Source organism: Hyperolius riggenbachi, chromosome 2 (genome assembly GCF_040937935.1).
Source record: "Hyperolius riggenbachi isolate aHypRig1 chromosome 2, aHypRig1.pri, whole genome shotgun sequence".
In the NCBI taxonomy this organism is placed as follows: Eukaryota; Metazoa; Chordata; class Amphibia; order Anura; family Hyperoliidae; genus Hyperolius; species Hyperolius riggenbachi.
In genome coordinates this window covers 321,746,375-321,770,474 of record NC_090647.1, presented here as the reverse complement: position 1 = coordinate 321,770,474, position 24,100 = coordinate 321,746,375, and the positions used below count along the sequence as shown (strand labels likewise).

Here is a 24,100-nt window from a genome sequence, read left to right as displayed (position 1 = left end):
TACTCTCTACAGCGCTGCGTAAGATGTCTGCGCTATATAAATACTAAATAATAATAATTATACTATTCCTACAACAACCAGTTATTAGGTACTGCTACTGATACCCACAGCTGAAATCAAGCATACGCACCAGAGACTGCTTCCTTGTCCCTAGAGGCTGTCAAGGACTGTAAAGTCATGTTAAAGCAGACTGTTACAAAAATTGTAAATAACTATTTTTTCTAATGAAACCCATAATTGCACAGTCATGTGTTCCATGGTTTCAGAACATTCCATCGCACCTAATATTATTTCTTTAAAAGATAAATATACCGTATATACTCGCATATAAGCCGACCCGCATATAAGCCGACCCCCCAACTTTTCCATGAAAAACCAGGGAAAAATGATTGACCCCCATATAAGCCGGGGGTAGGAAATGCTGGCCGCGTGATCCCCCCAGTGTGTCCCAGTATAGCTAGTATAGTGCCCAGTAAGGGTAGGTAGTGCCCCAGTATAGCTAGTATAGTGCCCAGTTTAGCCAGTATAGTGCCCAGTATAGGTAGGTAGTGCCCCAGTATAGCTAGTATAGTGCCCAGTATAGCTAGTATAGTGCCCCAGTATAGCTAGTATAGTGCCCAGTTTAGCTAGTAAAGTGCCCAGTTTAGCTAGTATAGTTCCCAGTATAGCTAGTATAGTGCCCCAGTATAGGTAGGTAGTGCCCCAGTATAGGTAGGTAGTGCCCCAGTATAGGTAGGTAGTGCCCAGTTTAGCCAGTATAGTGCCCAGTATAGGTAGGTAGTGCCCCAGTATAGCCAGTATAGTGCCCCAGTATAGCTAGTATAGTGCCCAGTTTAGCTAGTAAAGTGCCCAGTATGGCTAGTATAATTCCCAGTATAGCTAGTATAGTGCCCCAGTATAGGTAGGTCGTGCCCCAGTATAGGTAGGTAGTGCCCCAGTATAGGTAGGTAGTGCCCCAGTATAGCTAGTAAAGTGCCCAGTTTAGCTAGTAAAGTGCCCAGTTTAGCTAGTATAATTCCCAGTATAGCTAGTATAGTGCCCCAGTATAGGTAGGTAGTGCCCCAGTATAGATAGTAAAGTGCCCAGTTTAGCTAGTATAGTGCCCAGTTTAGCTAGTATAGTGCCCAGTTTAGGTAGGTAGTGCCCCGGTATAGCTAGTATAGTACCCAGTGTAGGTAGGTAGTGGCCAGTATAATGCCCTGCTCGCCCCCCTCCCGCTGCCGCTGCTGCTGCTATTACCTGCAGCGGCTTCCTCTTCCCCGGCGCTTCCTCTTCCCTGCTCTGCGCTCTCATGCCCGTATGAAGAGATCACTGCAGCGCGCCCGGCGCTGCTGCTGTGACGATGCAGGGGGCAGGAAAGAGCGCGGCTCCCTGTAGCGGCGATCTGTATCGCCGTTACCAGGGGAACCACTCTTTCCTGCCCCCTGCATCGTCACAGCAGCAGCGCCGGGCGCGCTGCTGTGATCTCTTCATACGGGCATGAGAGCGCAGAGCGGGGAAGAGGAAGCGCCGGGGAAGAGGAAGCCGCTGCAGGTAATAGCAGTGGCGGCGGGAGGGGGTAGCGGGGGCCGTGGACCACGGACCACCAGGGAAGACTCGCATACAAGCCGACCCCCCAACTTTTGACCCCCTTTTTGGGGGTCAAAAATTCGGCTTGTATGCGAGTATATACGGTATGTCTGCAAGACTAAGGCTAGATTCACAGTGGGAGTTGCAATGCGTTTCCTGTAAAAACAGCATCACAACTGAACAAAAAAATGGCACTGCATGTTATGCAACCTTTGTGTTGCATACAGTAAAGTATACGGAAAATGAAAAGTATGCTTCACAGACACTACTAACACACGTTTAGTGGTAACACACTGCATATTCTGTTGTCCATGGAAAGCATTGCTGTGAAGGATGCACTCTGAATGTCTCATAGACATACTATTGAAGAGCGACTTTCTGCATCAGGATGCCTCCATAAAGTCGCAACGCACCACTCTGAATGGGGTCATAAACCTTAAAGAGGAACTTCAGCCTAAACAAACATATTGTCATTAAGTTACATTAGTTATGTTAATTAAAATAGATAGGTAATATAATCTCTTACCCACTCTGTTTTAAAAGAACAGGCAAATGTTTGATTTCATGAGGGCAGCCATCTTTTTGGTTGAAAGGAGGTGACAGGGAGCATGAGGCACAGTTCCAACTGTCCCGTGTCTTGATCATCCCTCCCAGTTGCTAGGCAATGTGAATAACAGCATAGGAAATCCCATCATGCTTTGCACAGCATCAGGGAAAAAAGAGCCCGGGCAGTTTTCTTTGATGGGTGGAGCTTAGCTAAAAATGCAGCTAAAATGATGCTTTGGTAAGAAAAACAAAGTTCTGATGCTGTGAAACTGTTAAAGAAATACCAAGCCTTTTCAGTTCTGCTGAGTAGATTTTTAGTCCGGAGGTTCAATTTAATGATTTAAAATGAAACAAAGAAAGAAGGAAAACTATGTTAACCAAAGTAACAAGCACTCCATTTTCTGCACTTATACCATAGAAATGACAGTTGGTGAGATTGCAATTCCCAGCAAGTTTTAAGAATTTACAGAGCTAGTTTCACTTTTCATATAGAAACAGCTTCACTTTGAATTTCTATCCTGTAAAACAGATTTGATAAATTGTTCCACTGACTTTAAAGTTGATAGACTTGTAGCTTGCCGTGGCTTTCATTGAGATTTATGACAAGCAATTTGATGCACACGCAAAAATATCCCCCCTGTCTGAAGCTTTGATTTAATGTTTAGAAGCTTAGATGAAATATATTCACTTCTGTTAAATGCCTCTAAGATAATTGAGACCTCACCTTAATAGTACTAATCATGTTCCTGTTTCTCTAGATCCAACTATTTTCAGAGCCCAACTTCCATGGTGACTGTATAAGCTATGTAGAGGATAGTGTACTGATCCCAGAGTCCTTCTCACTGCAGTCCTGCCGGGTTGAAATGGGAAGGTAAGACTGAATCTGAATTACTGTGCCAATATCTTCTTAAGGGTAGTGTTGCTGCTTGGATTTGGGTCAAGGTTATATTCATCTTGAATACTGGTGATTATTACATTTGATTTAACCAGAACCAAACAACAGTAGCCTTCATGACACATAGTCCAGACATCTGAGCACACATCCACCAGCACTGCTAAAACCACTTCCACAGCCTTTCATTTAGTATGGGTGGACATTCAGAGGTAAATCAACCATCTGGTTCGCCAGCTCATCCCACTTATTAAGGATTATTTGTCAGCCCATGTTGTAAACTTCCCCCAAATCTCAGAAACCGTGTAAGTCAGTATTGTGTAAGTGTGTGGTTATGTGTGGGGAGAAGGGGAGGGAGGCACACTTTTGCTTTTCAGTTCCCTAGGAGATACCAGAGTAAAGGGGTCTAAATGGCTTTGGGGTTTCTCCCTTTTACTTTCTTTCTTTTTTAGTTTGTAAAGTTATGTCACCCATGGATGCCCTTGGATTCTGAGAGTCAGTTTAAGTTTAAAATTAGAGCTATGGTACATAAGAAAAAAACAAGCAAAAAGACAGCTTGGCACCCACACCCCTGCAAGCATACATGCATAGGACCCCACCCCCCTGTGCAAGACCAGACCACATTGTCCATAACATTGAGTTGTACCTTATAAGTGGGGGTTAGTTAAGTCTTCCTTGGTTTGTCTATCTGCTGAAATCTAGTATATTGATGGCTAAACCCTATCAGTAGCAGGGCTTTTAAATAAAGGGTTGCAAAAGCGGTCACATCAGTGATGATAAATATGCCAGGTGGGTGCGCTGATCACAGTGGACTCCATCCCCCCCCTCCCCCATTGTACATTTTGGCTCCATTCATTTCAGTGTCCGATTCTGGTTTGTTGTACCAAAAATAATTTGTCCTGGTCAGCTGACCTGCTCTTTAACCTGTGTCCAGGCAGGCAGGCACTATTCCAGCACCAGAGTGGGATTAAGATAAAATGGGGCCCAAGGCAAGGTAGTAGCTTTGACTCGTCCTTATGGTTCTATGGGTCAGAGAAAGTGACAGTTGAGCCCCCCAACACCCATTGGGCCCAAGGCACCTGCCTAGGTTGCCTTGTGGATCAGCCTGCTCTGTCCAGCACCACTACCTCTGGGTTTTGTAATACTCTACTTACTCTGAAACCTGAACATATATTTTTCAAAGCAATGAATAACACGAATAAACAAAATGTGATTGGTAGAAGAAGTAAATTGTTATGCATTCCATTTGAACTTAGATATTTATTTCATAATATTATGAAGTGTTGCTTTTATAGTAATAACACCTTGCTAATGCCTCTGAACTAAAACCATCTAAAGTCTCCCTGCAAAGTCCCATAAGCTTGATTGCCTTGTTTCAAAGAAATCTCTGAACAAGCCAGACCAACCTCATAAACAGCATTAATTCACGCCCCAAATCTGAATGTCTTTTATCCCTGACTGCCTATTCTGGTTGTATCCACAAGGTGGAGCTAAATGATTTACAGATTTGACAAAAATCTGATTAAGTGAATTGCATTTTTTTTTTGTCAGTGAAAATTCTCAAATGTTTACAGATTTTACATGTTTCTGACATTCTACTTTTTACAGAAAAGAACAAGGTTTACAGTTGTCAAAGGTGCAAAAGGCGTTGTTCAGCCAGGCCAGCTACATATATGTATATAATGAATAATAATAATCACATTGCCAACTTCTACTAGTGCTAAGGGCTGCTCTGACGCAAGCAAATGTTTATTCATGTTATTCATTAGAAAGTTATTTATTTAAGAGATGAATGTTCTTTATTTTGAGCTGGTATTCTAATCTCTTTATTCATTTGTGTTCTTGTTTTACATTAGTACAATAATACAATAACATTTGTAAAGCGCTTTTCTCCCAAAGGACTCAAAGCGCATAGTAAGGTATAAATAATTGACAAAAATATGGGAGGGGGAATTTATCACATCTGCTTTGCTTCCAGGCAGCTGTAGTTGAAATCTATGCCCTTTTTGTGTCTGCTTATCTCTGCCAAGAAGTAGATTCAACTTCTACTTCATGTGCTTACGTCGTTCATGTGACTGCAGCGCTTCCATATCTCAGTTAGAAGACAATTTTATCGGCTTCTGACCACGTGACCACGTGATTACTGTGAGCCAATTACAGTCATCACAGGAAAAGGGCCAGAACTGTCCTGTCCTGAAGGGTTGACAAGGAGCTCCCAGACATCTGCCCTCCCCCAGTTGAGTGGTTACAGGATTAGGGCTGGAACAAGGCTCTACAGCCCCCAAGCCAGATATACTAAAGTGTAGCCCCCAACCCTCAAGCCTTGATTGCTTTATTCAGACCTCAGCAACCCCACTGCCCTGATCACTTGCTCAGGCTGAAATACATACTCTCCTCAAGAACCTCTCCTACTCCTCCCACTTTCAAATCAGACCTTGCTTGCAGCTTGCTCAATGGTCAAGCAGACAGTGAGGAGCTCCCCATTCATTCCACCCCCTGCCCCAATCACACATAAACAGGATCACATGTTCACATGCTCATCAGCCCAACTTGTTCTGATCAGCCAACTAACACCAGGTAATGAGCACAGTAAGGCTGTGGGGGTGGCACTTGTCTCTACTGTACAGTCGTTCCTGACCATGGCTCCGCTGATACAAATGCACCCCCCCCCCAATCCTCCCTTTACCATCATACCCAGGCCTGGTGCCCCTCTCGCCTCTACCTTGGCCCGGCCCTGATAATAGGGATACATTAGTACCTGTCACACATTCCCAAAAAACAGGGACACCTTTCCTTAATTCAAGTCTTAGTAGCTGCCCCAATGGTTGTAAACCTCAGTGAAGTTTAAATAAAGTCCACCTCCTTCCGCCACCTTCCCCCACGTCCATTATTTACCCCGTCTCTTACCAATAGATGTGCGGAGGTATCGTTTTTAATAATGCAGTGAAAGTTAATGAAACTTGGAAGCTCCATAGTTCGCTGAGCATCCACCTGCTTCCACCCAACTGCTTGTGGATTTATGTTCTAAAGTGTTTTGCTGGGTCATTGTGGATCTGGAATAAAATCACATAAGACCTAGGTTGTTGCTGTGCTGCCTGTTTCTTTATTACCGCATAGTTTTAAATAAAATAACAAACCTTGATATTTAGTAATCAGTGATATTGCATTGTTACCCACAGCTGGAGTTTGTATGAAGGTAAAGATTGCCATGGTGAGCAATATATACTGTCTGAAGGGGATTACCCAACAAGAACTGCAATTGGCTGTCATCCTTATAGCACAATACGGTCTATAAAAAAAATTCCATTGGTATGTATAGTGGTACTTTACTTCTTTTACTGAAAAATCTTGGATGGTCTCAAAAGGAAATTGGGAACCATTAAGAGTAAATATATATAGATAAACTGTAGTATTTCATGGCAGCCAAACATATTTCTGTATAGGTAAAATGTAGTATTTCATGGCAGCCAAACATATTTCTGTATAGGTAAAATGTAGTATTTCATGGCAGCCAACCATATTACTGTATAGGCAAAATGTAGTATTTCATGGCAGCCAACCATATTTCTGTATAGGTAAAATGTAGTATTTCATGGCAGCCAACCATATTACTGTATAGGCAAAATGTAGTATTTCATGGCAGCCAACCATATTTCTGTATAGGTAAAATGTAGTATTTCATGGCAGCCAACCATATTTCTGTATAGGTAAAATGTAGTATTTCATGGCAGCCAACCATATTTCTGTATAGGTAAAATGTAGTATTTCATGGCAGCCAACCATATTTCTGTAAAGGTAAAATGTAGTATTTCATGGCAGCCAACCATTTTTCTGTAAAGGTAAAATGTAGTATTTCATGGCAGCCAACCATATTTCTGTATAGGTAAAATGTAGTATTTCATGGCAGCCAACCATATTTCTGTAAAGGTAAAATGTAGTATTTCATGGCAGCCAACCATATTTCTGTATAGGCAAAATGTAGTATTTCATGGCAGCCAACCATATTACTGTATAGGTAAAATGTAGTATTTCATGGCAGCCAACCATATTTCTGTTTAGGCAAAATGTAGTATTTCATGGCAGCCAACCATATTTCTGTATAGGTAAAATGTAGTATTTCATGGCAGCCAACAATATTACTGTATAGGTAAAATGTTGTATTTCATGGCAGCCAACCATATTTCTGTATATGTAAAATGTAGTATTTCATGGCAGCCAACCATATTTCTGTAAAGGTAAAATGTAGTATTTCATGGCAGCCAACCATATTACTGTATAGGCAAAATGTAGTATTTAATGGCAGCCAACCATATTACTGTATAGGTAAAATGTTGTATTTCATGGCAGCCAACCATATTTCTGTATAGGCAAAATGTAGTATTTCATGGCAGACAACCATATTTCTGTATATGTAAAATGTAGTATTTCATGGCAGCCAACCATATTTCTGTATAGGTAAAATGTAGTATTTCATGGCAGCCAACCATATTTCTGTATAGGCAAAATGTAGTATTTCATGGCAGCCAAACATATTTCTGTATAGGCAAAATGTAGTATTTCATGGCAGCCAACCATATTTCTGTATAGGTAAAATGTAGTATTTCATGGCAGCCAACCATATTTCTGTATAGGTAAAATGTAGTATTTCATGGCAGCCAAACATATTTCTGTATAGGTAAAATGTAGTATTTCATGGCAGCCAACCATATTTCTGTATAGGTAAAATGTAGTATTTCATGGCAGCCAACCATATTACTGTATAGGCAAAATGTAGTATTTCATGGCAGCCAAACATATTTCTGTATAGGTAAAATGTAGTATTTCATGGCAGCGAACCATATTTCTGTATAGGCAAAATGTAGTATTTCACGGCAGCCAACCATATTTCTGTTTAGGCAAAATGTAGTATTTCATGGCAGCCAACCATATTTCTGTATAGGCAAAATGTAGTATTTCATGGCAGCCAACCATATTTCTGTATAGGTAAAAAATAGTATTTCATGGCAGCCAACCATATTTCTGTATAGGTAAAATGTAGTATTTCATGGCAGCCAACCATATTTCTGTTTAGGCAAAATGTAGTATTTCATGGCAGCCAACCATATTTCTGTATATGTAAAATGTAGTATTTAATGGCAGCCAACCATATTTCTGTATATGTAAAATGTAGTATTTCACGGCAGCCAACCATATTTCTGTAAAGGTAAAATGTAGTATTTCATGGCAGCCAAACATATTTCTGTATAGGTAAAATGTAGTATTTCATGGCAGCCAACCATATTTCTGTTTAGGCAAAATGTAGTATTTCATGGCAGCCAACCATATTTCTGTATATGTAAAATGTAGTATTTCATGGCAGCCAACCATATTTCTGTAAAGGTAAAATGTAGTATTTCATGGCAGCCAACCATATTTCTGTATAGGTAAAATGTAGTATTTCATGGCAGCCAACCATATTTCTGTTTAGGCAAAATGTAGTATTTCATGGCAGCCAACCATATTTCTGTATATGTAAAATGTAGTATTTCATGGCAGCCAAACATATTTCTGTATAGGCAAAATGTAGTATTTCATGGCAGCCAACCATATTTCTGTATAGGTAAAATGTAGTATTTCATGGCAGCCAACCATATTTCTGTATATGTAAAATGTAGTATTTCATGGCAGCCAAACATATTTCTGTAAAGGTAAAATGTAGTATTTCATGGCAGCCAACCATATTTCTGTATAGGTAAAATGTAGTATTTCATGGCAGCCAACCATATTTCTGTTTAGGCAAAATGTAGTATTTCATGGCAGCCAACCATATTTCTGTATATGTAAAATGTAGTATTTCATGGCATCCAACCATATTTCTGTATAGGTAAAATGTAGTATTTCATGGCAGCCAACCATATTTCTGTATAGGTAAAATGTAGTATTTCATGGCAGCCAACCATATTTCTGTATAGGTAAAATGTAGTATTTCATGGCAGCCAACCATATTTCTGTATATGTAAAATGTAGTATTTCATGGCAGCCAACCATATTTCTGTATAGGTAAAATGTAGTATTTCATGGCAGCCAACCATATTTCTGTATAGGTAAAATGTAGTATTTCATGGCAGCCAACCATATTTCTGTAAAGGTAAAATGTAGTATTTCATGGCAGCCAACCATTTTTCTGTAAAGGTAAAATGTAGTATTTCATGGCAGCCAACCATATTTCTGTATAGGTAAAATGTAGTATTTCATGGCAGCCAACCATATTTCTGTAAAGGTAAAATGTAGTATTTCATGGCAGCCAACCATATTTCTGTATAGGCAAAATGTAGTATTTCATGGCAGCCAACCATATTACTGTATAGGTAAAATGTAGTATTTCATGGCAGCCAACCATATTTCTGTTTAGGCAAAATGTAGTATTTCATGGCAGCCAACCATATTTCTGTATAGGTAAAATGTAGTATTTCATGGCAGTCAACAATATTACTGTATAGGTAAAATGTTGTATTTCATGGCAGCCAACCATATTTCTGTATATGTAAAATGTAGTATTTCATGGCAGCCAACCATATTTCTGTAAAGGTAAAATGTAGTATTTCATGGCAGCCAACCATATTACTGTATAGGCAAAATGTAGTATTTAATGGCAGCCAACCATATTACTGTATAGGTAAAATGTTGTATTTCATGGCAGCCAACCATATTTCTGTATAGGCAAAATGTAGTATTTCATGGCAGACAACCATATTTCTGTATATGTAAAATGTAGTATTTCATGGCAGCCAACCATATTTCTGTATAGGTAAAATGTAGTATTTCATGGCAGCCAACCATATTTCTGTATAGGCAAAATGTAGTATTTCATGGCAGCCAAACATATTTCTGTATAGGCAAAATGTAGTATTTCATGGCAGCCAACCATATTTCTGTATAGGTAAAATGTAGTATTTCATGGCAGCCAACCATATTTCTGTATAGGTAAAATGTAGTATTTCATGGCAGCCAAACATATTTCTGTATAGGTAAAATGTAGTATTTCATGGCAGCCAACCATATTTCTGTATAGGTAAAATGTAGTATTTCATGGCAGCCAACCATATTACTGTATAGGCAAAATGTAGTATTTCATGGCAGCCAACCATATTTCTGTATATGTAAAATGTAGTATTTCATGGCAGCCAACCATATTTCTGTATAGGTAAAATGTAGTATTTCATGGCAGCCAACCATATTTCTGTATAGGTAAAATGTAGTATTTCATGGCAGCCAACCATATTTCTGTAAAGGTAAAATGTAGTATTTCATGGCAGCCAACCATTTTTCTGTAAAGGTAAAATGTAGTATTTCATGGCAGCCAACCATATTTCTGTATAGGTAAAATGTAGTATTTCATGGCAGCCAACCATATTACTGTATAGGTAAAATGTAGTATTTCATGGCAGCCAACCATATTTCTGTTTAGGCAAAATGTAGTATTTCATGGCAGCCAACCATATTTCTGTATAGGTAAAATGTAGTATTTCATGGCAGCCAACAATATTACTGTATAGGTAAAATGTTGTATTTCATGGCAGCCAACCATATTTCTGTATATGTAAAATGTAGTATTTCATGGCAGCCAACCATATTTCTGTAAAGGTAAAATGTAGTATTTCATGGCAGCCAACCATATTACTGTATAGGCAAAATGTAGTATTTAATGGCAGCCAACCATATTACTGTATAGGTAAAATGTTGTATTTCATGGCAGCCAACCATATTTCTGTATAGGCAAAATGTAGTATTTCATGGCAGACAACCATATTTCTGTATATGTAAAATGTAGTATTTCATGGCAGCCAACCATATTTCTGTATAGGTAAAATGTAGTATTTCATGGCAGCCAACCATATTTCTGTATAGGCAAAATGTAGTATTTCATGGCAGCCAAACATATTTCTGTATAGGCAAAATGTAGTATTTCATGGCAGCCAACCATATTTCTGTATAGGTAAAATGTAGTATTTCATGGCAGCCAACCATATTTCTGTATAGGTAAAATGTAGTATTTCATGGCAGCCAAACATATTTCTGTATAGGTAAAATGTAGTATTTCATGGCAGCCAACCATATTTCTGTATAGGTAAAATGTAGTATTTCATGGCAGCCAACCATATTACTGTATAGGCAAAATGTAGTATTTCATGGCAGCCAAACATATTTCTGTATAGGTAAAATGTAGTATTTCATGGCAGCGAACCATATTTCTGTATAGGCAAAATGTAGTATTTCACGGCAGCCAACCATATTTCTGTTTAGGCAAAATGTAGTATTTCATGGCAGCCAACCATATTTCTGTATAGGCAAAATGTAGTATTTCATGGCAGCCAACCATATTTCTGTATAGGTAAAATGTAGTATTTCATGGCAGCCAAACATATTTCGGTATAGGTAAAATGTAGTATTTCATGGCAGCCAACCATATTTCTGTTTAGGCAAAATGTAGTATTTCATGGCAGCCAACCATATTTCTGTATATGTAAAATGTAGTATTTAATGGCAGCCAACCATATTTCTGTATATGTAAAATGTAGTATTTCATGGCAGCCAACCATATATTTCTGTAAAGGTAAAATGTAGTATTTCATGGCAGCCAACCATATTTCTGTATAGGTAAAATGTAGTATTTCATGGCAGCCAACCATATTTCTGTTTAGGCAAAATGTAGTATTTCATGGCAGCCAACCATATTTCTGTATATGTAAAATGTAGTATTTCATGGCAGCCAAACATATTTCTGTATAGGCAAAATGTAGTATTTCATGGCAGCCAACCATATTTCTGTATAGGTAAAATGTAGTATTTCATGGCAGCCAACCATATTTCTGTATATGTAAAATGTAGTATTTCATGGCAGCCAAACATATTTCTGTAAAGGTAAAATGTAGTATTTCATGGCAGCCAACCATATTTCTGTATAGGTAAAATGTAGTATTTCATGGCAGCCAACCATATTTCTGTTTAGGCAAAATGTAGTATTTCATGGCAGCCAACCATATTTCTGTATATGTAAAATGTAGTATTTCATGGCAGCCAACCATATTTCTGTATATGTAAAATGTAGTATTTCATGGCAGCCAACCATATTACTGTATAGGTAAAATGTAGTATTTCATGGCAGCCAACCATATTTCTGTATAGGTAAAATGTAGTATTTCATGGCAGCCAACCATATTTCTGTATATGTAAAATGTAGTATTTCATGGCAGCCAGCCATATTTCTGTATAGGTAAAATGTAGTATTTCATGGCAGCCAACCATATTTCTGTATATGTAAAATGTAGTATTTCATGGCAGCCAACCATATTTCTGTATAGGTAAAATGTAGTATTTCATGGCAGCCAACCATATTTCTGTATAGGTAAAATGTAGTATTTCATGGCAGCCAACCATATTTCTGTATAGGTAAAATGTAGTATTTCATGGCAGCCAACCATATTTCTGTATATGTAAAATGTAGTATTTCATGGCAGCCAACCATATTTCTGTATAGGTAAAATGTAGTATTTCATGGCAGCCAACCATATTTCTGTATAGGTAAAATGTAGTATTTCATGGCAGCCAACCATATTTCTGTATAGGTAAAATGTAGTATTTCATGGCAGCCAACCATTTTTCTGTAAAGGTAAAATGTAGTATTTCATGGCAGCCAACCATATTTCTGTATAGGTAAAATGTAGTATTTCATGGCAGCCAACCATATTTCTGTAAAGGTAAAATGTAGTATTTCATGGCAGCCAACCATATTTCTGTATAGGCAAAATGTAGTATTTCATGGCAGCCAACCATATTACTGTATAGGTAAAATGTAGTATTTCATGGCAGCCAACCATATTTCTGTTTAGGCAAAATGTAGTATTTCATGGCAGCCAACCATATTTCTGTATAGGTAAAATGTAGTATTTCATGGCAGCCAACAATATTACTGTATAGGTAAAATGTTGTATTTCATGGCAGCCAACCATATTTCTGTATATGTAAAATGTAGTATTTCATGGCAGCCAAATATATTTCTGTAAAGGTAAAATGTAGTATTTCATGGCAGCCAACCATATTACTGTATAGGCAAAATGTAGTATTTAATGGCAGCCAACCATATTACTGTATAGGTAAAATGTTGTATTTCATGGCAGCCAACCATATTTCTGTATAGGCAAAATGTAGTATTTCATGGCAGACAACCATATTTCTGTATATGTAAAATGTAGTATTTCATGGCAGCCAACCATATTTCTGTATAGGTAAAATGTAGTATTTCATGGCAGCCAACCATATTTCTGTATAGGCAAAATGTAGTATTTCATGGCAGCCAAACATATTTCTGTATAGGCAAAATGTAGTATTTCATGGCAGCCAACCATATTTCTGTATAGGTAAAATGTAGTATTTCATGGCAGCCAACCATATTTCTGTATAGGTAAAATGTAGTATTTCATGGCAGCCAAACATATTTCTGTATAGGTAAAATGTAGTATTTCATGGCAGCCAACCATATTTCTGTATAGGTAAAATGTAGTATTTCATGGCAGCCAACCATATTACTGTATAGGCAAAATGTAGTATTTCATGGCAGCCAACCATATTTCTGTATAGGTAAAATGTAGTATTTCATGGCAGCCAACCATATTTCTGTATAGGTAAAATGTAGTATTTCATGGCAGCCAAACATATTTCTGTATAGGTAAAATGTAGTATTTCATGGCAGCCAACCATATTTCTGTAAAGGTAAAATGTAGTATTTCATGGCAGCCAACCATTTTTCTGTAAAGGTAAAATGTAGTATTTCATGGCAGCCAACCATATTTCTGTATAGGTAAAATGTAGTATTTCATGGCAGCCAACCATATTTCTGTAAAGGTAAAATGTAGTATTTCATGGCAGCCAACCATATTTCTGTATAGGCAAAATGTAGTATTTCATGGCAGCCAACCATATTACTGTATAGGTAAAATGTAGTATTTCATGGCAGCCAACCATATTTCTGTTTAGGCAAAATGTAGTATTTCATGGCAGCCAACCATATTTCTGTATAGGTAAAATGTAGTATTTCATGGCAGCCAACAATATTACTGTATAGGTAAAATGTTGTATTTCATGGCAGCCAACCATATTTCTGTATATGTAAAATGTAGTATTTCATGGCAGCCAACCATATTTCTGTAAAGGTAAAATGTAGTATTTCATGGCAGCCAACCATATTACTGTATAGGCAAAATGTAGTATTTAATGGCAGCCAACCATATTACTGTATAGGTAAAATGTTGTATTTCATGGCAGCCAACCATATTTCTGTATAGGCAAAATGTAGTATTTCATGGCAGACAACCATATTTCTGTATATGTAAAATGTAGTATTTCATGGCAGCCAACCATATTTCTGTATAGGTAAAATGTAGTATTTCATGGCAGCCAACCATATTTCTGTATAGGCAAAATGTAGTATTTCATGGCAGCCAAACATATTTCTGTATAGGCAAAATGTAGTATTTCATGGCAGCCAACCATATTTCTGTATAGGTAAAATGTAGTATTTCATGGCAGCCAACCATATTTCTGTATAGGTAAAATGTAGTATTTCATGGCAGCCAAACATATTTCTGTATAGGTAAAATGTAGTATTTCATGGCAGCCAACCATATTTCTGTATAGGTAAAATGTAGTATTTCATGGCAGCCAACCATATTACTGTATAGGCAAAATGTAGTATTTCATGGCAGCCAAACATATTTCTGTATAGGTAAAATGTAGTATTTCATGGCAGCGAACCATATTTCTGTATAGGCAAAATGTAGTATTTCACGGCAGCCAACCATATTTCTGTTTAGGCAAAATGTAGTATTTCATGGCAGCCAACCATATTTCTGTATAGGCAAAATGTAGTATTTCATGGCAGCCAACCATATTTCTGTATAGGTAAAATGTAGTATTTCATGGCAGCCAACCATATTTCTGTATAGGTAAAATGTAGTATTTCATGGCAGCCAACCATATTTCTGTTTAGGCAAAATGTAGTATTTCATGGCAGCCAACCATATTTCTGTATATGTAAAATGTAGTATTTAATGGCAGCCAACCATATTTCTGTATATGTAAAATGTAGTATTTCATGGCAGCCAACCATATTTCTGTAAAGGTAAAATGTAGTATTTCATGGCAGCCAACCATATTTCTGTATAGGTAAAATGTAGTATTTCATGGCAGCCAACCATATTTCTGTTTAGGCAAAATGTAGTATTTCATGGCAGCCAACCATATTTCTGTATATGTAAAATGTAGTATTTCATGGCAGCCAAACATATTTCTGTATAGGCAAAATGTAGTATTTCATGGCAGCCAACTATATTTCTGTATAGGTAAAATGTAGTATTTCATGGCAGCCAACCATATTTCTGTATATGTAAAATGTAGTATTTCATGGCAGCCAAACATATTTCTGTAAAGGTAAAATGTAGTATTTCATGGCAGCCAACCATATTTCTGTATAGGTAAAATGTAGTATTTCATGGCAGCCAACCATATTTCTGTTTAGGCAAAATGTAGTATTTCATGGCAGCCAACCATATTTCTGTATATGTAAAATGTAGTATTTCATGGCAGCCAACCATATTTCTGTATATGTAAAATGTAGTATTTCATGGCAGCCAACCATATTACTGTATAGGTAAAATGTAGTATTTCATGGCAGCCAACCATATTTCTGTATAGGTAAAATGTAGTATTTCATGGCAGCCAACCATATTTCTGTATATGTAAAATGTAGTATTTCATGGCAGCCAGCCATATTTCTGTATAGGTAAAATGTAGTATTTCATGGCAGCCAACCATATTTCTGTATATGTAAAATGTAGTATTTCATGGCAGCCAACCATATTTCTGTATAGGTAAAATGTAGTATTTCATGGCAGCCAGCCATATTTCTGTATAGGTAAAATGTAGTATTTCATGGCAGCCAACCATATTTCTGTATAGGTAAAATGTAGTATTTCATGGCAGCCAACCATATTTCTGTATATGTAAAATGTAGTATTTCATGGCAGCCAACCATATTTCTGTATAGGTAAAATGTAGTATTTCATGGCAGCCAACCATATTTCTGTAAAGGTAAAATGTAGTATTTCATGGCAGCCAACCATTTTTCTGTAAAGGTAAAATGTAGTATTTCATGGCAGCCAACCATATTTCTGTATAGGTAAAATGTAGTATTTCATGGCAGCCAACCATATTTCTGTAAAGGTAAAATGTAGTATTTCATGGCAGCCAACCATATTTCTGTATAGGCAAAATGTAGTATTTCATGGCAGCCAACCATATTACTGTATAGGTAAAATGTAGTATTTCATGGCAGCCAACCATATTTCTGTTTAGGCAAAATGTAGTATTTCATGGCAGCCAACCATATTTCTGTATAGGTAAAATGTAGTATTTCATGGCAGCCAACAATATTACTGTATAGGTAAAATGTTGTATTTCATGGCAGCCAACCATATTTCTGTATATGTAAAATGTAGTATTTCATGGCAGCCAACCATATTTCTGTAAAGGTAAAATGTAGTATTTCATGGCAGCCAACCATATTACTGTATAGGCAAAATGTAGTATTTAATGGCAGCCAACCATATTACTGTATAGGTAAAATGTTGTATTTCATGGCAGCCAACCATATTTCTGTATAGGCAAAATGTAGTATTTCATGGCAGCCAACCATATTTCTGTATAGGTAAAATGTAGTATTTCATGGCAGCCAACCATATTTCTGTATAGGTAAAATGTAGTATTTCATGGCAGCCAAACATATTTCTCTATAGGCAAAATGTAGTATTTCATGGCAGCCAACCATATTTCTGTATAGGTAAAATGTAGTATTTCATGGCAGCCAACCATATTTCTGTATAGGTAAAATGTAGTATTTCATGGCAGCCAAACATATTTCTGTATAGGTAAAATGTAGTATTTCCTGGCAGCCAACCATATTTCTGTATAGGTAAAATGTAGTATTTCATGGCAGCCAACCATATTACTGTATAGGCAAAATGTAGTATTTCATGGCAGCCAAACATATTTCTGTATAGGTAAAATGTAGTATTTCATGGCAGCGAACCATATTTCTGTAGAGGCAAAATGTAGTATTTCACGGCAGCCAACCATATTTCTGTTTAGGCAAAATGTAGTATTTCATGGCAGCCAACCATATTTCTGTATAGGCAAAATGTAGTATTTCATGGCAGCCAACCATATTTCTGTATAGGTAAAATGTAGTTTTTCATGGCAGCCAACCATATTTCTGTATAGGTAAAATGTAGTATTTCATGGCAGCCAACCATATTTCTGTTTAGGCAAAATGTAGTATTTCATGGCAGCCAACCATATTTCTGTATATGTAAAATGTAGTATTTAATGGCAGCCAACCATATTTCTGTATATGTAAAATGTAGTATTTCATGGCAGCCAAACATATTTCTGTATAGGTAAAATGTAGTATTTCATGGCAGCCAAACATATTTCTGTAAAGGTAAAATGTAGTATTTCATGGCAGCCAACCATATTTCTGTTTAGGCAAAATGTAGTATTTCATGGCAGCCAACCATATTTCTGTATATGTAAAATGTAGTATTTCATGGCAGCCAACCATATTACTGTATAGGTAAAATGTAGTATTTCATGGCAGCCAACCATATTTCTGTATAGGTAAAATGTAGTATTTCATGGCAGCCAACCATATTTCTGTATATGTAAAATGTAGTATTTCATGGCAGCCAACCATATTTCTGTATAGGTAAAATGTAGTATTTCATGGCAGCCAACCATATTTCTGTATATGTAAAATGTAGTATTTCATGGCAGCCAACCATATTTCTGTATAGGTAAAATGTAGTATTTCATGGCAGCCAACCATATTTCTGTATAGGTAAAATGTAGTATTTCATGGCAGCCAAACATATTTCTGTAAAGGTAAAATGTAGTATTTCATGGCAGCCAACCATATTTCTGTTTAGGCAAAATGTAGTATTTCATGGTAGCCAACCATATTTCTGTATATGTAAAATGTAGTATTTCATGGCAGCCAACCATATTACTGTATAGGTAAAATGTAGTATTTCATGGCAGCCAACCATATTTCTGTATAGGTAAAATGTAGTATTTCATGGCAGCCAACCATATTTCTGTTTAGGCAAAATGTAGTATTTCATGGCAGCCAACCATATTTCTGTATATGTAAAATGTAGTATTTCATGGCAGCCAACCATATTACTGTATAGGTAAAATGTAGTATTTCATGGCAGCCAACCATATTTCTGTATAGGTAAAATGTAGTATTTCATGGCAGCCAACCATATTTCTGTATAGGTAAAATGTAGTATTTCATGGCAGCCAACCATATTTCTGTATAGGTAAAATGTAGTATTTCATGGCAGCCAACCATATTTCTGTAAAGGTAAAATGTAGTATTTCATGGCAGCCAACCATATTTCTGTAAAGGTAAAATGTAGTATTTCATGGCAGCCAACCATATTTCTGTATAGGCAAAATGTAGTATTTCATGGCAGCCAACCATATTACTGTATAGGTAAAATGTAGTATTTCATGGCAGCCAAACATATTTCTGTATAGGTAAAATGTAGTATTTCATGGCAGTCAACCATATTTCTGTTTAGGCAAAATGTAGTATTTCATGGCAGCCAACCATATTTCTGTAAAGGTAAAATGTAGTATTTCATGGCAGCCAACAATATTACTGTATAGGTAAAATGTTGTATTTCATGGCAGCCAACCATATTTCTGTATATGTAAAATGTAGTATTTCATGGCAGCCAACCATATTTCTGTAAAGGTAAAATGTAGTATTTCATGGCAGCCAACCATATTACTGTATAGGCAAAATGTAGTATTTAATGGCAGCCAACCATATTACTGTATAGGTAAAATGTTGTATTTCATGGCAGCCAACCATATTTCTGTATAGGCAAAATGTAGTATTTCATGGCAGCCAACCATATTTCTGTATATGTAAAATGTAGTATTTCATGGCAGCCAACCATATTTCTGTATAGGTAAAATGTAGTATTTCATGGCAGCCAACCATATTTCTGTATAGGTAAAATGTAGTATTTCATGGCAGCCAAACATATTTCTGTATAGGCAAAATGTAGTATTTCATGGCAGCCAACCATATTTCTGTATAGGTAAAATGTAGTATTTCATGGCAGCCAACCATATTTCTGTATAGGTAAAATGTAGTATTTCATGGCAGCCAAACATATTTCTGTATAGGTAAAATGTAGTATTTCATGGCAGCCAACCATATTTCTGTATAGGTAAAATGTAGTATTTCATGGCAGCCAACCATATTACTGTATAGGCAAAATGTAGTATTTCATGGCAGCCAAACATATTTCTGTATAGGTAAAATGTAGTATTTCATGGCAGCCAACCATATTTCTGTATAGGCAAAATGTAGTATTTCAAGGCAGCCTACCATATTTCTGTATAGGTAAAATGTAGTATTTCATGGCAGCCTACCATATTTCTGTATATGTAAAATGTAGTATTTCACGGCAGCCAACCATATTTCTGTATAGGCAAAATGTAGTATTTCATGGCAGCCAACCATATTTCTGTATAGGTAAAATGTAGTATTTCATGGCAGCCAAACATATTTCTGTATAGGCAAAATGTAGTATTTCATGGCAGCCAAACATATTTCTGTAAAGGTAAAATGTAGTATTTCATGGCAGCCAACCATATTTCTGTATAGGTAAAATGTAGTATTTCATGGCAGCCAACCATATTTCTGTATATGTAAAATGTAGTATTTCATGGCAGCCAACCATATTTCTGTAAAGGTAAAATGTAGTATTTCATGGCAGCCAAACATATTTCTGTATAGGTAAAATGTAGTATTTCACGGCAGCCAACCATATTTCTGTTTAGGCAAAATGTAGTATTTCATGGCAGCCAACCATATTTCTGTTTTCTGTTGCTTGATCATGGGCATGGATTAATTCCTGTGGGTTGCTGCACTTGTTGCACATTCTGTGTTTATTATCAGCGAATAAGGGCTAGTTCACATGTACGGCTGACAGGTGGTGGGTTCTTCCGCCTCTGTTTGCAGCATTCATTGGTGGCTGGAGATATCTAGTAGTGGCAATGATATTGCACTCTATTCCCAAACATTTCAGTGTGGATCCTTAAGCTCATTCCACTGGTAACATTACAGAGCAATAACCATACCCAATTCCCTAACATCTGAGCGTGTGGCAATCGCCTGCCTGATGGTACATGCAATTTTCAAGCACAAGGTTCCCCACCTGACAATGACTGAGGCCAACCACATGTGTACATGACCTTATTCAGCTGCATACACACAGAGCAGGATCATCCACAAGGCAACCTTGGCAGGTGCCTGGAGCCTAGTGGATGTCAAGGGCCCAGTTGCCACCTCTTCTGACCCCCCTTAAACCTCATCTTACAAAAGAGGGGGGCCAAATATACTACCATGCCTTGGTCCCCATTTGGTTTTAATCCTTCTTTTCATATACTACAACTGAGTTTTGGTTAATTCCTTGTGGCTAGGGAGCTGAATTACTAAGTAAACTGACATCAATGGAGACAATGAGGGTGTGTTTAGCAAAATAATTACTTTTACCTAGCAATCTGTAGCTTATGATAGAAACTGACCTACAAGAGCTCTGATTAATTTCAGTCAATAGGGAATTAGGATAGAATTTCTGGTAACTTAAGCAGACGAGAAATTAAACTGGAATAAATGAAGACTATATTGATGGTGATTTTTCCCTGCTACATGGACAAATCCCCACAGCTGTGTCATTGGTGTAACAAGACCCTTATTGATAGTTAGTTACTCATATTCTGACCATGTGGCTCACCCTCTATAGCTAATAAATCCTGTCCTGTTATCTATACAGCCGCAGTTATTCAAAGTATGGGTTTTCTAGGTGAGAGTTGCATTTTATACATTCACATTTTTTAAATTTAGTTACATATTAACAGGGATTTTGTATGTAACAATACACATTCCAAGAAGGTCATAAAATGTAGGTGATCCCTCCTACTCTGCTACATGGTACAGCTATTGCCAACAAACATTCCACACAGTCAGTATGCAAAACATTCCTTTGTATTGACCATACTGGATACTTAGTAACCAGTACTTAGTTTTTTTTTTTTATAAATACATTAGACATTTCACATGCTTTGTCTTCATCCTCACCATCTTGCTTCAAGAGACTGTTCAGCTTGATTATAGATCAGCATGTCTCTGGTCTACAGGACATGCTTAAAGCATCTTCTGATTTTGATTGCAGAGACAGCATGTTATCTTCTTCTTTCTTCAAACCTGGCATAAAATTGATGGGCAGTGGTACAGCCTAGATGCTTCTCTAAGAAAGTGTCAAATGCCTTAAGATTTAGTGTGTATGGGGCTTCACAGTGGACCTGCACACCCCTTAAAGGAACACTATCAAACCAAATGTTCTAAAATGACAGTGTACAAATAATGTCTAAGTAGCTGTGTAAACATTTTCCTACTTTTCATGTTAACCGATTCCAGCCCGACGCAGTACAAATCTACGGCGGGCAGGGGGCGCTGCGGTCCTGACCGGACGTATCTTCTACGTCCCATTGACCGCACGCCCCCGCCATTCCCGTCCCTCCAGTCGCGTTCAACCCTCCGAAATTCGCATGCTCTGCCACCTCTATGACGGCAGAGCACTGTGAGCCGGGCAGGAGCCGTTTTCATTGGCTCCTGGCCCTGTCTTTCATGTAAGCAGCTCCCATTGGCTTACATGGGAAAACAGGGTCAGGAGCCAATGAGAGCGGCTCCTGACCCGCTCACATGACTCTTCCGTCATAGAGACGGAAGAGTCTGTATCCTGGGGGTCCCGGCGAGCGGCGATGACGGCGGTTGCGGCGGTAAGGTGCGGCGATTCGTCGGGAATCCGTCGGGATTGGACCAGTGGTCTCTGGTCCTTAGGTGCCCGGAGATCGCTGGTCCGAAAGTGGTTAAATATCAGATGCAAAAGCTTTAATGCATTGGCTATCATTCATAAAGCATTCCCGCATGCGGAAATGCTAAAAACAGCCGACTTTACCGAAACCTGAGCAAAATGTGTATTCATAAAGGCTGTTTCCGCATGCGAAGCTGACTTTTCCGAGCAGACCGGTGATTCTATGTGGAAATGTAACAAAATGTCAATTCATAAAAACTTACGCAGGCAGTATGCGGACGGGGATTACCGCTCCCCTGGATGTAGCGATAGGCATGCGGAGTACATGTAAGTGAATGGGACAGACCTCCCAAGCAGCAGCAGAGAGAACACCGCATGGAGGGACTCGGCCAACTTCTTCTGTTCCCGCATGCCTACCGACAGCCTACAGCGGGATATCTCCACACTCCTACCGCAACAGGCAACATTTTTATGAATGACCACCCAGAAGGCTGAAATACCGACGGCGGTATTTTCCCGCACGGATTTTAGTTACCGACAACACTTTTATGAATGATAGCCATTGTGTGTAGAGTTTAGCTATGTTTGGAATGTCTACTTTGCAAAGGTATAAATCTCTGGAGTCTGACATGCTAAGAACAGTGTAATATTGAAGCAGAGTTATATGAAAAGCCTGTCAGTTGTCAGATTTCACACACATTTACAATTGTTTATGTTGCACATCAGATACATTTCCTCTGCTCTCTGCAGAGAGCCCAGTCAGTGACAGGTAGAGCTTTCTCTCTCACACACAGGGTTAACAGATGAAGTGTGAGGGAGTTCCCCCATGGTTCACTCTGCCGTCAGATCTGCCATCAGAAAAGTGTGAAAGGAATTAGATAACAGTAAACAAAGAGATAAGCGTTCAAATGTATACACCAGTACTGAGCAGCACTTTCCAAATATTTTCTATCTCAATTGAAAAAAAACATGTTAACCGATAGAGTTCCTTTGATGAATGATTAGATGGTGGAGCTAAAGTAGAGCAGCTTTACAGTGGATGCCCCACCACTCCCCATTCTGTCACCAACAAAATACAGTAAACTATCAGAGTATAAGACCACTTTAAAATGTACTGTAAAGTCTGCCGTATCCCATTAGGGATGGTCAATGAGATGCAGATCATTCCAAGTTGATGCAGTATTATGCAAATTATATATATGCAAAATGATGCAGCTTGAAAATGGACACATTTTAATCCTGCAAGAAAGGGTTTGATTAGTCCATTTTCAAGCTGCATACGTTTGCAGTTTGGACTGAAAACGAATGCAGCTGTTGATTATACTCCACTTACAGTAAATACAAGTTCAGTATAAATCAGTGCCAGCCGTTAATGCTCTCCTAAAAGCAGCTGAATTTCAGACCAATCCAAAGTCCAAAATAAAGTAATACTTCAAATTCAGCGCTCATCCACAGTCATTAGCAGCACACCACAGTGTCTCCAAAGGTTGCAATGACCGATCACCAATACCAAGTAAATGGGAGGCTTACCAGCCCACACCAGCCTGAATTACAAGGCTCAATATGGTTTGTGGTCATATGCTTGTTGGGTATTCAGTAGATTCCGTTCCAATTTGGACATCTCACTAGATTCCCCTCGTTACTATATCAACATTGTCCTGGTCCTAATGTGGTGCATAGGTGAATTCATATTATAACCACTACATAATACACTACACCACTAATGTAATACACCACTACCACCTCCAGTGCAGTACAGAATGGCCTTTCCTAATCAATGTTTGCTAGAGTTCTTGTTTTTACCAAGTCTAAAGTCTAGTCAATTAAAAATGTCACATAGAGTATCTTAAGGGGTGTCCTACATACAATAATGTCTGTACAATGCTGAGACAGCTATGCATGCCATGCATAGCCACATTAGCATTAGACAGCTTTACAGCTCACTGAAGCCCCCCACCCCTCAGCGAAAAGCCAAGCATTATCGGCTGCAGGTTTCAGAACATGTTTCAATTGGTTGTAATATTGCTGCAATAGTAACTTTAAACACAGTTTAGTTTGGATTATCATAACATTGCTTGTGATATTCACACATGTTTCTTATTTA

At 38.0% G+C, this 24,100-nt stretch overlaps 1 protein-coding gene across 1 annotated transcript in view; it reads left to right on the top strand.

The window, feature by feature from the left end:
* Positions 1-24,100, top strand: part of CRYBG2 (crystallin beta-gamma domain containing 2) — a 138,632-nt gene that overhangs the window by 88,277 nt on the left and 26,255 nt on the right. Inside the window, exons 14-15 of the mRNA XM_068269229.1 lie at positions 2,874-2,986; positions 6,187-6,316. Of these exons, the coding sequence (XP_068125330.1) occupies positions 2,874-2,986; positions 6,187-6,316 (243 nt within the window). The remainder of the gene's footprint in view (positions 1-2,873; positions 2,987-6,186; positions 6,317-24,100) is intronic.